Source organism: Pagrus pagrus (genome assembly GCF_965226575.1).
Source record: "Pagrus pagrus genome assembly, chromosome: 20".
In the NCBI taxonomy this organism is placed as follows: domain Eukaryota; kingdom Metazoa; phylum Chordata; class Actinopteri; order Spariformes; family Sparidae; genus Pagrus; species Pagrus pagrus.
Window position 1 is genome coordinate 8,286,185 of NC_140207.1, and position 15,002 is coordinate 8,301,186.

General features: G+C 41.1%; 1 protein-coding gene across 2 annotated transcripts; it reads right to left on the reverse strand.

The window, feature by feature from the left end:
* Positions 1-156: 156 nt before the first annotated feature.
* Positions 157-13,527, reverse strand: gyg1b (glycogenin 1b). 2 transcript variants are annotated; one of them, XM_084340375.1, is made up of 8 exons: positions 13,377-13,527; positions 10,781-10,916; positions 10,492-10,666; positions 10,244-10,406; positions 3,839-3,965; positions 2,445-2,661; positions 1,458-1,508; positions 157-1,105 (listed from the first exon to the last, which is right to left on the reverse strand). In XM_084340375.1, the coding sequence occupies exons 1-8, from the start codon at positions 13,381-13,383 to the stop codon at positions 956-958; spliced, it is 1,026 nt and encodes a 341-aa protein (XP_084196501.1). In that variant the 5' UTR covers positions 13,384-13,527; the 3' UTR covers positions 157-955. The 2 variants fall into 2 exon arrangements, with proteins under 2 accessions (XP_084196501.1, XP_084196502.1); XM_084340376.1 differs by lacking the exon at positions 1,458-1,508 and having other exon boundaries at positions 13,377-13,525.
* Positions 13,528-15,002: the final 1,475 nt, after the last annotated feature.

Consider the following 15,002-nt stretch of genomic DNA (forward strand, 5'->3'; position numbering starts at 1 on the left):
CTGTTGAATATAATAATATAATCAATCTCAATCATCTATAAAAATAACATTTTTAAAAATTAAAAAACAATTACAACCTAATTTTACCCACAAATATATAAGAGCGCACTCCAGTGGTAAAAAAACAAAACAAAAAAAACATCCAAGCAAATCCAAAACTTTGAAAGACGGTTTTATTATACCAGATGAAAGATTTTGTGGTACAGTCAACATGCTGGTCAAGTAAAACACAAGAAAATAATAAATCTCATCACCTACAGAAAAAGCTGCTAGTCAAGTACAGATAGGATGATGGCAATAGAGAGAGCAAGACACTAAGGCACAAAGGATCTAGTGTATATGTATGGCTAACTGACCATACCATGGCCTTTAGAAGTGCTGTAAACATGTTTTATATCTATGAGGCTGTTTTAATTCAAGAGCAATACACTTCTGAGAGAAGAACATGTTAATGCTCAGAAGATTTCTAGATGACTGCATGGTAAAAAAAAAAGAAAAAGGACAGAATGTTCATGTAAGTGACTGCTTATCTGAGACACAGATACAAAACGCCAGTTTAACTCTTGTTGCCACCTCCTTTTTTACAAGAAGCACTGACATGAAAAAAAAAATAATGCAACATTTTTATTGCAAAAAAAAGTGAATTAATCTTACGATAAATCTTTTGATTTTCTTCACAGTGTAACAGAACAGCTACCCGTGGCGGGTCACTGAATAATGACAGTCTTGCATAGACAATTAAAGCCGTTTGATGTTTAACTTTTTATTTCCCGTTTAAACGGCTCCGTCTTTGGAGTATGGAGAGGGTAGTGCTGGTGGAAGGAGAGACTCAACTCATTTCTGGTTGAGAAACAGGTACGAAGGAAAACCTGTCTTACAGTATCTTCTTGAGAGACGCGTGGTGATGGTTTGTTAAACTGCAAGTGCTCTGTTGATATCCCGCTGCATCCCTTCTCTATTTGAGGAAAGTGTCAAGCTTTTTCTTGATGTTGTCAAATGAGTCCATTCCCATGTAGTCTGCCTGACCTTGCTCCCATTTCTGCTTCCGTTCTTCTGAGGACAGCTGGGGTTCTTGTGCTTGTGGATATGAAGACTGGCTCTCAAACTGAGAAAAAATAAATAAAAACAATACAAAATAGTGAAACAAAGAGAAGGGGAAAAGAAAAATCAATCTGTGACAGGAGATACAGACTGCGCAGAACACATCCTTAGCGCTCATTGCTCTTTGAAAGCACTGGACTCGCCATTCGTAGCCTTTCCTAATTAATGGCCGTAGGCAAATGCAAGCTTAAGCTCTAATTTTCGAGTAAGAGCAGTATTAGCATTAAACCAGCTTTGATTTTAGATGAAGAGCAGTAATAGCATTAAACCAGCTTTGATTTTAGAGGAAGAGCAGTCATAGCATTAAACCAGGTGCCAACAAACTGCTTACAAACAACACCAATATTACACCATACCTGTTGTTCACTCTTACTCTCACTCTCAGTGACTATTTCAATGTACTGGATCTTTATGAGATGAATGGGAAGACAGAAAGGAGTATATCGTCCAGAATCGGCGACAAAATAAAATAAAAGGTAAAAAGGTATAAATTAAAAAAAAGGGGGGAAATGTGACAGCAAAGTACAGTTTAACACATTTCCAAACATTTCCTGCATTTACGACGCACCACGTGCAAGTTTCCACCGGCTTTCACACCCATCAGTCATAACGTTAAAAGAACCAACGGGTGAAATAAATTGAAGATTGCTCGTCTCGTTACAGTGCATTGATCTGCTGGGAAACCTTGGGTCCTGGTATTCATGTGGATGCCGCATCACTTACCAAAACATTGTCAAGAGACCAAAAACACCCAGATGGTGGTGACCTCCCCAAGCAGGAAAATGCACCCTGAGACACCGAAAAACTGCTCGGGAATGGCCTGATGAACCTGACGAAAGGGCTCAACGAGCGGCCTTCTTGCCTCCAAGTTCTCCCAATCAAGTCCCACAGATGCTCAATCGGATTGGGATCAGGCCAGGTCGAAACCTTGAGCTCTTTGTCGTGTTCCTTGAGCTATTCCTTTGCAGTTTTTGGGTGTGGTGGGGCACTGCAATCAGGGAGTGCAGTTGCCATAAGGGGGTGTACTTGTTCTGCAAAAGATGTTTGGTTGGGTGGTGCATGTCAAGTGGCCTCCACATGAATGCCTGAATCCAAGGATCAGTGTTATTCACGTCACCCGTTAGTTCATTCAATGTTGAGGCTGATCGGTGTACACTTGGCCATAACTGTGGCATCTCAAGTCAGCTCTGAAGTAATTTAATTTTGTTGCAGGCTAGACATATAAACAAAAAGTGAGACTGTAAAAAGGCAAATCAACCACATCATTTGTAAGTTTTAAAGATCTCCAACTCTCGGTGTAAATGCAGGACTGATGATGCAAAAAAACAAATGTGTTCATTCACCTCCACACATCCGGACTGGAAAGGCTGATCTCCATATTGCTCCTGCAGCATGGGCACCACGGTGCTCGAGTACAGGGTCCACCAGTCCATAAGGAAGGTCGGATGTGAGGTGGCTTCATGCACACTCCCTGCGATCTGTTTGGCTTTGGGGTCAAATGTGTAACTCCATGGCTTGGTCTTCCCTAGGAAATGGACCACCTTGGCATTGCCACCATATCTGAAATGAGTAATATAGTAAATCACAAGACGTTTTTACGGCTTTAAAAACAGAATATTTGAATATACAAGTATTTTCATTTTAGAGATAATTAAGGGTAAAAAATGCTCCCTGCTAACTGCTAATTCAATTTGCGCTAACACACGTTTCAAACAATTTACTTAAGCATTTGTTTGAAAACTGACAGAAATGCCAGACTTTTTTCCAGAACGAACCCATGGTATCCATCCTCCCTGGTTGTTAATGTGTTGTATCGATGCATTACTTTAAAATTAAACCCTAATGTCAATAATGAAACAAACACAATAGTAATAGCACTCTGTAGAAAGTTGTGGTCAACATGTTGTCAGCAAGCAGAAGTATATTACAGTTTTAGAAAAGCTCTGCTGTCTCCACTCGTATCACAACAACAGGAAACTCATTTTAAAATAAGGCTTAACGTTGCTTGTTGTAGATGTGTTATCAGGCTTGTATTGGACTACATTATATTAAATTGTGACTATTACCAACTGAGCCAAAACTGCATATGAACACATAAATATGAATATGGCCTGGGGCTGGGGGGCTGTTTTGCTGTGTTTGGCAGCCATTTGAAGCGCTACAACTGCTGACAACGACCAACAAGCAAATACTTGTTTATCACCCCTGTCATCCTGATTTGATTGCCAGGAAATACCAAACCTAAGAGCTTGTTGATGAGGTTTGTATCTAAACCTCTCTCCTCATAGAAACTAAGAGTCGGTGAGGATGGGAGGGGAGGGGGAGCTTTAGACGTAGTGCACAATGACCAGTCCTAGACGCGAGCATAAAAGGTCTTTAAATAAACCACTCTATTTTAGGATTTGGTTTCAGCTGTTGGGAGCTCAGTGGTGGATATTCAACCCAGCTCTGAGGCCTGTTGGGGGATGCTCCGGCAGAGCCGCTGGAATCTTCTCATCTCGCGCGTAACCTGATGTCATGTCACGATGCGACTGCACGTTCATGTGATCCAGTATCTGCTTACATCCTGGCTTTGCACCTGATACGCAAGGCGACAGTTACGTTGACGGACCGCTGTAGTATAATACAACCGTCTAGTTGAAGTAGCTTAGACTGTGGAAACACACCAAAAGGAAGTATTCACAATCTCACGTCTATCTACCGTGTTTTAGAAATATGACCTGTGATTGACACTTACTGCTTGAATGCTGGAAGGTAAGTGTAGATGGCTATGCTGCTGAGGTTGTAGATGAAGGGGAGGTGTTTTGATATGTCAGCTGTTGCCCAAGTGTTGAAGTAACCATTCAGAACACCTTGGTCTCCTCCTGCAGAGAGAGGAAAATATAAAAATCAACATGTGGCACAATGCTTACAACATACTACAGGAATCATCTGTGCAAAACTGCAGTTTAGATGTGGTTAAACTCTCTAAAAGGTTTAAAGATTATCACTCCAACTGCTTTCACGGTTCAATTAATGTACCATCTTTAGATTGGTAATTTATACTTTATACTCCCAGTGAGCAGTCAACAAGGTTTTTTTTGTTTTGTCTTCTGTTTAGTCAATCAAGAGCTTTCTCTTCTGATTAAAATTTCTTCTCAAAAACTACATAGTGCACCTTTAAATGTACGGATGAGCGTAACAAAATAATTGTTAGTTGCAGCCCTAAAACCGAGGATTATGGTGTTTTATTGGTCTCATTTATTTGCATAATAGCGTGGCCGTAACAGTCGAGTGACCTTGCGAAAACGCAGCCGACAAAAAGCTTTGACAGCTTTATTGTAAGACTGGAAAAGCTTATTTGAAAGAGGAAAAGCTGTGAGAGAGTGCAGTCAAATGATCTGCCCACCTGTGACAGCCAGATTAATTAGCCTTTCCGCCCAGTCTGCATTAGTCAGCAGTCTGCTGCGATCAGTAATGACGAGCTGGTAGAGTAATGTTTCCACATTCTGAGCACAGAGCTGCATTTCCTTCTTTTACAAACTGCTGTGGTTATTTGAATTTAAATTATCTCAGTTTTATTATATACACTACAATCTGAAGCCATGCATGTGCACAGAGTAGATTCACAGAGACATAACGTACAGAACGTGTTGTCACATGGGCATGTCTGTGACACCCTACGCTTATCCTCTGATGGAGAAATATCAAAGACCAGTGTGTTGTCGAAAGGCCCGGGGGTATATATATAGGATGGCCAAGTTCTTTTGGCTTATCCACCACAGCAGTGAGGATTTATTCATCTCATATCTGACAAAGACTGATTGCCTTTTGCGCTCACTGACCTCCAATACTCAGCTCAAAGTCAGAAACTGCTCAGTAACACCAGAAGCCTTTCAATAGGCTGCAGTAAACAGATGGCAGTGCTGATTTGAATGCTCCATTGTGGACTGACATCCTTCGTGTATTAAACTCCCCTCACACAGGTGCTTAATAGTGTATTGTATTCCATATGGATATACTTAGCAGTCATATTATCATCACAGAGCTTAATGAGATAATGGCAACATAGCTTTTGATATTAATATCTAAACTCGTTCCCCGCTCGAGGTGCGCAAAGTTATGGCGCGGCGTTGTCAGCTGCCTGAGGGCAATACTGCTGCGTTTCACGTCATTCACATATTAAGTTTGCAGCCTCGAGACTCAAGAGATCAGATCACGTAGACGCAACAATTTCATCAACACAGAAAGTTGATATGCCAAACGTGTTACGAAACAGTTGCTCGTTACGCATCCAGTAGGATGAAGCAACAGTAGCATTCATCTGGACTCATGTTTCCTCTTCAGCCTTGTTTTGGTTGCCATGTTGGCCTGCTAGTGGCCGACTTTGTTGTTTGGTGCTGAGCGTTAGGAGCTTTGTCACTGACAACATCTGCTCGCTGCGGAGAATAACTCGATACAAAAGGTACTAAAAGGATCTGTAGAGCTGAGAAGACCTGTCACGTCTGGTAATAATCTCTGGGTTTGTCAGTATGAATCACACAGTGAGAAATTTGATCCGTTGTGAAATATCTCTCCATTCAAAAAAAAAAAAAAAAAAAAATTCAAGTCCGGGAATGACATTTCAAATTAAGACATTTCTGATGTGATATTAATTGATAGCTCTTTCCCTGAGGAGCAGAACAATTAAACAAGTTTGTGAGCAGTCAAGCACAGCCTGTACACACCCACACAGCCGTGAGAAGAGGCCTCGAGGCAAAACTACTCTGCGGGTTATTTTTGGCTGCAATTTTGATGTTTTATTGTAAATTTAAAAACGTGAACAGTGTTTTAGGTCATTACAACGTAGAATACTTGAAATGCCTTTTAAACTGCAGATTTTTCAGAACTCCTCCCCTTGTGCGTCTGTGTGGACAAGTAAAACGAAACGTTTGGAAAACAAAGACATTACATCTATTCATTCATGCATGATGGCCGTTGTTTTGTGTAATGAGAATGCAACAATGGAGGGGGAAAATATCCGTTTTGAAAATTATCCCTATACTTGTTGACAAGGCCTTATCCTTTGATACGGTTTCTGATTTGAATGATAATATCACCAACTTTAGAAGTTTGGTTTGCTGTGTTACATGAAAAAAAAAAAAGTCTATTTATCATAGTAAATAATCTTCAAAAGTATTATTTCATTATCAGTATTGGAATGCGGGGATTTTTTTTCTGTAGTTGTATTGTGATCCTCAGCCCTGTTCATGACGACTCAACTTTAAATAATACAACGAGACACGGCTATTTAAAATGTTGTGGTACTCTCTGGGCTGGTGCCTTGAATTATCATTGCCCCCTGGGTAGAACCCATTTTAAAGTTTGGACTTGAGCTGCCCCAGGTCCCGGGGGCCCGACTGGAGGGCTGGACAGCCACTCGCCCTCGCTCAATTTGGCTAATTTAGAACTGGGGCATTGTCGTGGCGGTGGCTTACGTAAAACACAGAACTGGGAGGACAGTTTGGGACGAGCGGATGCATTTGACGTTAAGTAGGTCGGTTACAGTTCGAGTATACAACCAGATTTGAATTGAGCCTTTATCAAAACCTTTTTTGTTTTTGTGAACATCTCCTCTGTTACATCACCAAATCTGAAAGCAAGCAAAGACATGATGCAAGCATTCACTATTCATGCTAAATGGCTTCACCCAGCAGCCACACAGTAATTCACGGGGCTGACACTGGCACAAGGAGGGATGTTGGCCGTTAATAGAACTTTCACATGTAGCTCCTAAAAAGCACAGGCCTGTACAGTCTGTGAAACCGCAGCCTGCTGCAGTTTAAAATAACACACATAGCTGCTGTTTGTCCGAACCCACAACCTCCACTGGGGATTTCAAAACTTAATATGGGGCCAAGGATCTTCATTTTGAGGGGATGAGCAGAGCTCGGCAAGAATGTGCATCGAACTCTGCCAGTTTGTCTTGGCAGCAGACAACACTGGAGCTACAGATGAACAGATAGGGTTCAACCGCAGAAATGATTTTCTTGTTGTCTTTCCTCAGCTATGTTTCAATATCATCTGTGTACTGCAGAGAGCTGCATGTGTACATCATGTATTCCTTACAGTAGAGGAAGTGAAATGCTAAAGGTCAAAGAAAATTCATCTCATGCCTCAGCGCACATGAAAAGACCATCCATGTCTATAAATAAGACAGCTTTATTCATTAGGATGCCATCAGGCATACAGACACGGGAACATCACATGGAAATATTGGATATAAGAATATAAATAATATTAAACTGAAAAACACATCAATATCCAGTGACAAAAAGGATTTTTTTTCTGAAAAACACAAGACAATAATGTCTGTGTCTGAGGCGATTGTGATGGAAAAATTCTTGCCATCAAACACTGGTGGCAGCCAGAATGAGTCGGCACTTGAAAGCTTTGGCCACTATCAAGCAAACTAATTGGTTTTTCCGATGAACTCTCCCTGATGGAAGCTCTTTCAGAGTATCACAAGGGAAAACAGCTCGTAATTTAATGTTAAAAAGGTTCGCTGCTGCTAACAAGGACAAGCTCGGCTGAGCCCTGCTATGGAACTGCATCCTGATTTGTTTATCCCACAAGTATTTCATTTGTTCGGTAGCATTTTGAGGTCACAATTAATCTGAATAGAGCCCAGCTGGTACATATGCAGGTGTGATTTTAGCTCATTGCACACTTGCATGAACTGAGTTTGGATATAGTATTTTGACAAAATAATCTTAAAACTTAAACACACTTAAATTTCTCTGGGTTTGGAAACATTTGGGATAATTTAAGTACACAACTCCAAAAATAGATAACGGAGGTCTAGTTGACTTTAGACATTTTAATGCGGAAACGCTACAAATTATATCTTTTAAAAAAAGCTCCAGGTTGTAGATTTGAAGGCGATTTAGGGGCAGAGTTTGAACATGAACATTTTAATTGGTATTTAATCACCTGAAACAAAGAATCATTGTGTTTGTATCACCTTCGCATGAACCCCATTGTTTCATTTTGTGCCACCTTGTTGCTACAGTAGCCCTGTAGAGGACCTTTTGAGATGGGGGGTATTCAGTTGGTTGCAATCTGCAACCTCACTGCTACAAGTTAATATTCTTAAGAAAATAAAAAGATTCTTAGATTCGACACATTTCTGAATGAATCTCTCAGCAGTTACAATGACGGCTGTCAGAAACAGGACACGGTTAGACATCTTAGCACATATACGATGTACAGGATCATGTAAGTCCCAGGTTCTAGTTTTACACTTGATAAGTGCTGAAAGCTTCTCAACACAGCAATGTACAGAAGCTGTGAGCTAGTGTATTTGAAAAAGGTATGTGAAGCTCGACTGGGGTGACGTAACTGTATACTTTAAGAGGTTGAAGTTTTTAAAAGGATATTTAAAAAAGCTGCCCATGAATGAATGAATGTTCTGTCGAGGCAAAATGTTTACTGGATACCCACTGGAACCCACTTTTTAAAAATAAAAATGCCAGTGGCTGAATTAGGTTGAAGCTGCTGTATGCTGTAACTTCTCCCAGAAAGCAAAGCTGGTAAACCTGCAGAGCACCCTACAGCTATGCAGCAATGATCTCTTCAGCCGCCGATTTGAGCTGTTCAGTAAACCCGATATGGAGCCAAAACGACAATTCAGTTACAGTACGCCTCACCGAGAAGAGCTGCTGAATGTCAACCGGTGCTCTGTGCAAAAACAGGCCCTCTCAAATTTAACCTCCACCCCACCCCAACGAGCCCCTGAGAATAACTCAGCAGAGCTAGACGGTCTGTGACAGGAGGCCCTTGTGCCCGGGCACCGCGCTCGATAAAAAGGACTTACTTAGAGCAAAAGATAAACAAGCTCGGTTTAAAGTCATGTTACCAAGAACTCAATGTGACTGAAGCTGAATGTGTGAGCATGACTGGAAAAAAAGACTACCGACATCATCACACGTCAGTGGTGGTAAACCATTTCTGGTTAGGCAATTCGAGACACCGAAATCCTTTCTTGTGATGCTTTTGGCAAGAAATGTGAAATGTCTATTTTAAAAAGGGGAAAGTTGTAAGTGGCATAGATAAATAAATACATTTCATCTAATGCCAACATATAGAAATACATTAAAAAGGATAACTGATAGTGGGTATACTGAAAATATTTTGGGAGATACATTTATTTGGTTCTAATCAAGAGTTGGATGAGAAGATTGTTACCACTCTTATTCAACATGTGTCTGCTAAATATGAAGCTACAGGTAGAAGATGGTCAGCTTAGCATAATGACTGTCTATAACTGAATGCGAACTTAGCACTGACACAATCACATTGTTTTCTGGTGCCAGTTTGAGCTGCCCTGATTGTACTTTTTCCTGTCGCTTGTGCTGAAAGCGTTGCATCATGGATGAAGAGTTGATATATTAAGTTGAAATAATAATAATCTGGCCGAAGGGAGACCACCAGGGACAAAAAACACAGCGTTGCTATTACAACCATCTTGCTGTCTGCTATGTTTCATTGTCATTTCCAACATCACAATATATAATGTGTATTTTCTGCTTAAAAAGTACAAATGTAGAAAGATAGCAAGTACCCATCTTTAACTTGACCAATCACGTCTCCAGTCTGAACTCAACAGTTCACTACACAACAAAAGTCCATATCTAACAGCGTCTCAGTGGACAGAGCGTCAGATGTTACGCGATGCAACGCGGTAGTCCGACGCTCACCCCATTAACATGTTATATTACAGTGTTTAATTAATACAATTTGGTTTTACTGGGGTTATATTTTGTGCTAATAGTGCTCTACTAATTCAAGTCTTTGCAAGAAAGCTAACAAGTGTATTCCCCAAAATGTCAAACTACTCCTTTAAAAGAAAGTAGGTCTACAACTAATGATTATACTATTGAGTATTTTCAATTACTGGTTTAATCTGTGAAATGTCAATTTTTAAAAAAAGGTCCCAGAGACCAAGGTCATGTCTCCGAATTACTCCAACAGTCTAAAACTCTTCAATTTACGATTACAATTTCTGAAAAAACACGATTTCAAGGTATCTATCACTGCAACCCCATTTACAATATCATTAAAAACAGAGAACATACTTTTGAACACAAAACCAAAGCGTCGAAATGTGTTCCTCTTGACTTACCGTCAAAGCTGCCGTGTTCTGTACAATACTGAAGCAGTTTGCCATAAGTCTCCATAGAAGGACAGAAAACAAACACACCGGAGTTGAAGCAGTCGGGCCAGCCAGGGTCAGGAGCAGCTGACAACTCCTCTCTGTCAAACAGCTCATCTATATTTGAAAGCACCTAGGAAGCAGAAAACAAACAAATGGACAACACGTACACACACGCATAGTAACAGTCTGTCTTGCAAAACAAAAATGTGTCTCACCAGTGTGTCTGCGTCCATGAAAACACATTTGGAGTAATGTGTGAGAGTCCAGCAGTGGAGTTTGGTGAAGGTGACGCCCAGGTCGGGCCTCTTCATCATGGCCAGGTGCGCCGTGTCGCCGCTGTCCAGCACGTCCACCACCCTCACCTCGTCGAAGATCCTCTTCAGCACGGACCTGAAGGTTCACAACGCTAAAGAATGAATCACCATACACAGTCCAGTTCGGAAACATGACCATCAGGTGTGATTCAGAGATGTTTAACTGCTTTTTGGAGGTGAGGTATCTTACTGGCAAGCCTCTGACACATATGGACCAATGAGTGCCACCAGCTTCTTGGATGTTTTGTGGTTGCGGAGGGACTTGGCCAGAACCATGGCTCCCCGAGCATAGCTGTCATTGGTGGCCAACGTCACAAAAGCCTGGTCTGCAGAGGACGGAAACACATCAAGGGTTAAATTTAACAACATTGATATGATGAGTCCACTTTTTGACACTAGATTTATAGAAACAATATTATTTAAATCAAGATATTTGATGGCAGACTCCTCTCGTCTTAGACAAGTGTGTCTGGTTTTGATGTTCCTTGTCTACATAGTGAAATCAAACATTTCCCCAAATAGTTGGACAAGCATTCAGAGCGAATATACAAAAAAAATAAAAAACGTGCAACATGTAAGAATTTTAGTTGAAAACAACAAAACTAACTAAAGTTCTTCAGCAGAACATTTGACATTATGGAGTCTATGTATTGTTTTACAGAGTTATCTATGGAAGTTAGCATGCTAACCAGCTAGCCCCTGGTCGTCCCAGTCCAAAGCTTCCTCGCTAGCAGTGTAAACACCGACACTCCCCCGGTGTTCCCGGTTCACAGTCCGTACTGCTAGCTGCACTGCTAACTGAGCTAGCTGAGCTAACAGCAGCTACAGTTAGCTGTTACTCTGGTGACATGCTGTCCCCTGTTAGTATAGACTGTAAATTCTACAGGTGGCCACTTCTTACATACTGCACCTTTAAGTTTGACACCGATGCTTTAAATACCTAAAACTTTTCCAGAGATTTAAAAAAAGAAAGAAAAAAAGTCCAGTGTTTAGGATTTAGGGGTTATTTACGAGGATCTTTTGACAGAAATGAGAAACACTTGGTGCTCAGTTGTTCACCGTCTGAAACCTCACCACTAAATGCCACTATATCCTACACACTGCACCTTTAACTGTATCGTAACTACACTGCAAATGTCTTGACACGAAGTCCAATCCTTCACATTTGGCCGATTATTCACAGGAAGATGAAATGTACAACAGAATTTGCCCAAAATTGGTTAAAAAGTGCAACTGCAACAGCTTCTTCCATGGATCCTTTCCTGTCTGAAACATCTGGAAGCTTAGCGTCTCCATCAGTCCACAAAATTAAACACATCTGTCATTTTGAAATACTCAAAAACAAGCTGAATTTCCACAAGCACTATGGTCTGGCCTCAACCTGAGATTTCTCACTCGCTTCAAGAATAATAAGACTTTAGTAGCCGGTAGCCGATTAAATGTCTCATTACGGCGAGTTTTATTTGCAGAGCGGTGCCTGTTCTTTTACCTCCCCCTGAAGCAGCAGGGAGGGAAAAAATCTGTCAGCTACCTGCCAGGTCATGTTTGAGAACAATGACTAGCCTGTGAGAGGACATATAAAATCTGGGATGATGAAGTCATCGGCGCTGGAGAGGTTGTGCGACTGTCGCATGTGGGCCAACACCAACCCCCACGTGGATTGTATACCAACCATACCAATAACGAGCAAGAAGTGAGAAGTAAGACAGTAGGAACAGTGTGTATGAAGTGTTTCTATAACGTGGAGCCAGTCGTGGCGTTGCCAGGAGAAGTTGTTCCCTCTGGCTGGCTGTTCGCAGGCACCACACCTCCTTTTCTCTCACGCCCCCTTTTCAGTTGGTACAACAAGTACTGATGCAGACAGTTAAAGGAGTAATGTGCAGTTTTGGGGAAGAAGAGAGAGCATTTTTTAATGCCTAAACAAACTATGTTTTCATGACTGAAAAAAACTGACCTTGAAAAAGGACAACACGATTTCATCCTGTGGCGGACCCTGCCACCTTTCTAGCTTCAAAACAGTAGAGAACAGCTTGTTTTTTCAGTTGTGGAAAAAAATAAATGCGTCTGAGTTCGTATTATTACCTCATTAATTGCAATTATTGACATTATGAGTTTGAATTTCTTCTCCAAAACTACAAGGAGCCCGTTTAAAGTTAAAAAAGCTCAACTGTAACCTACATGTGGACTCACACACACCCTTCTCTTCCATTTTAACCAGTAAGAGCATACCACCAGTGGGAGTTGGGACACATACAGTAGCACGCAGTGTTTCCAAATGTAAGGTCAAGGACCTGAAAGGGGTCCCACTGCAAATATGATTTTTCTTTCAGCTGACATGTCATTCACTTTAACACATCACGACCAGATTTATTTATTTATTTATTTTTTTTCCGCTTAACAAGTCTCCTCACTACACTTACAACATGACAAACGCAGAGGAGCACACAGTCATCGAGGCTCCCTTGTGGTCCAATGACTTGTCATATATGGTGGTCGTGTTTCAAGACATGGCTGACAGCTTCAATCACAGATGGGGGGGGAGGAAGACAACATGTACTTTTCGCTCTCACTCGCGTCAGGAAAGCTGCTCCAACATCACAAACCACACAACACACGAGCGACTTTAAAACCCGATGTTTAACTAAAACACCGCGAGAACTTCAAACGCTACTTTGAAAACTTTTTTTTTTGACAGAAAACACTCAATTGCAGCCGCGAGGACGAGAACGAGGACGAGCTGTCGCAGGTTGGAAACGTTTGAAATGTTAAAAAAAAAGGTTACTTACCTGCCATGACTGGAGAAGAAAAAGTCGAAGCTACTGTTTCTGTAGCCTGGACTTGAGGAGGCTTTGCGTGGAGACGGAAAAAAGGGCTGACTAAATACACCAGAGGTGGATTTATACCAGCGTGACAGTAGCCAGGCTGTGCGTCACGTGACGAGCTCCACCACATACACACCCACCTGCTCCCAACATGTGCCTCCACCACACCCCCAGCAGGTCAAGGGGTTCAACTGCTCACAGACATTTCACAATAATTCAGCATTAAAGTGGCATAAATGTAGCATGTGATATTTAACTTTTAATTTTAAAGTTTAATTTTCTCAACAGTTTTCTCTCAAAAAGCAAAGTACGCACTCCTGAGGCGTCAACCTGCAGCCTTGACCTTTGGGACGACTGTCACGTCAGATGCCTTGGACTGGTGTCGTCCATCACTCTTAATGACAATGTGGGGAGATGGTGGTGATGCTGTATGATGAGAACAGGAACAAGATGTTCTGCAAACGTGCACTCGCGGGTTTTGTCGCCATCTTGTGGAGCCGAGGCAACAAAAAGCAGGACGGCGGCAGGACAAACAGGCAGTTGTGCAGGCCCCTGTTTCCCCGTCTTGTGCTGTGTTACACAACAGTGAATTATTTTTAGTGGTCTCAGTAGAGATCTATTCAGATCGAGTGGGGCTTTTAGGAGACTTATACCAGAGGGAGGGGGGGCGAGTGTGTCTGTTGGTCATGTTTGCGTTAAAGGTGCAGTATGTAGGTTTGGGGAGGACGTTTGAATCAGAAGAGAAAGATATTTCATGCCTAAACTAACTAAATAAACACTCTCTTTGTTGTCATGGCTGAATAAACTGAATAAAAACAAAATGCCCTTAAAGGACAACACAGTTGAATACTGTTTTACTGTCCTCAAATGTCTTGTTTTGTCCAGAGGAGGAAAGAAAACAGAAACTATTCACATTTAAGAAGCTGAAATTTTAGATTTTTTGACTTTTTTTTCCCTTACAAAATGACTCAAAATGAGAGATTGTTAAAATAGTTTGTGACTTATTTAAAAGTTCACAACTACTCGATTATTAGCTGTAGCTGTAGTTAAGAGTTAACAAGCGAAAATATGTGATTTCACATTTTAAAGGTGCACTGTGCAGTTTTGGGGAAGATCAGAAGAGAAAGATCTTCATTGACTGCTTTTTTTTGCCTAAACAAGCTAAATAAACAAACTCTTTGTTTTCATGACTGAATAAACGAACTGACCTTAAAGGACAACACAATCTCATACTGTTTTACTTTGTTTATATTTGGCGGACCCTGCCACCTTTCTAGCTTCAAACAGTGTTCTGGGGACCTTATTTTCCAGCAAATATTTTTACATTTTGCTTGAAAAATGACTGGAATTATTAAACGATTATCAAAATATTTGGCAATTGTTTGTTTATTCGCAGCTCTGCTTTCTTATGACCGTATATCGACTCCTGACGTTACCCTTTTTCCTTTTTAAGTGTCCTTGAAAGACACTTAATGTTTGAAAATGCCCTTCGAAGTGATTTTAAAGCACAAATTTCTTCTCCAAAACTTCACAGCACCCCTTTAAAAAGTGCTGGCGATTGTACTGCACTGCCAACCTTTGATTTACAAC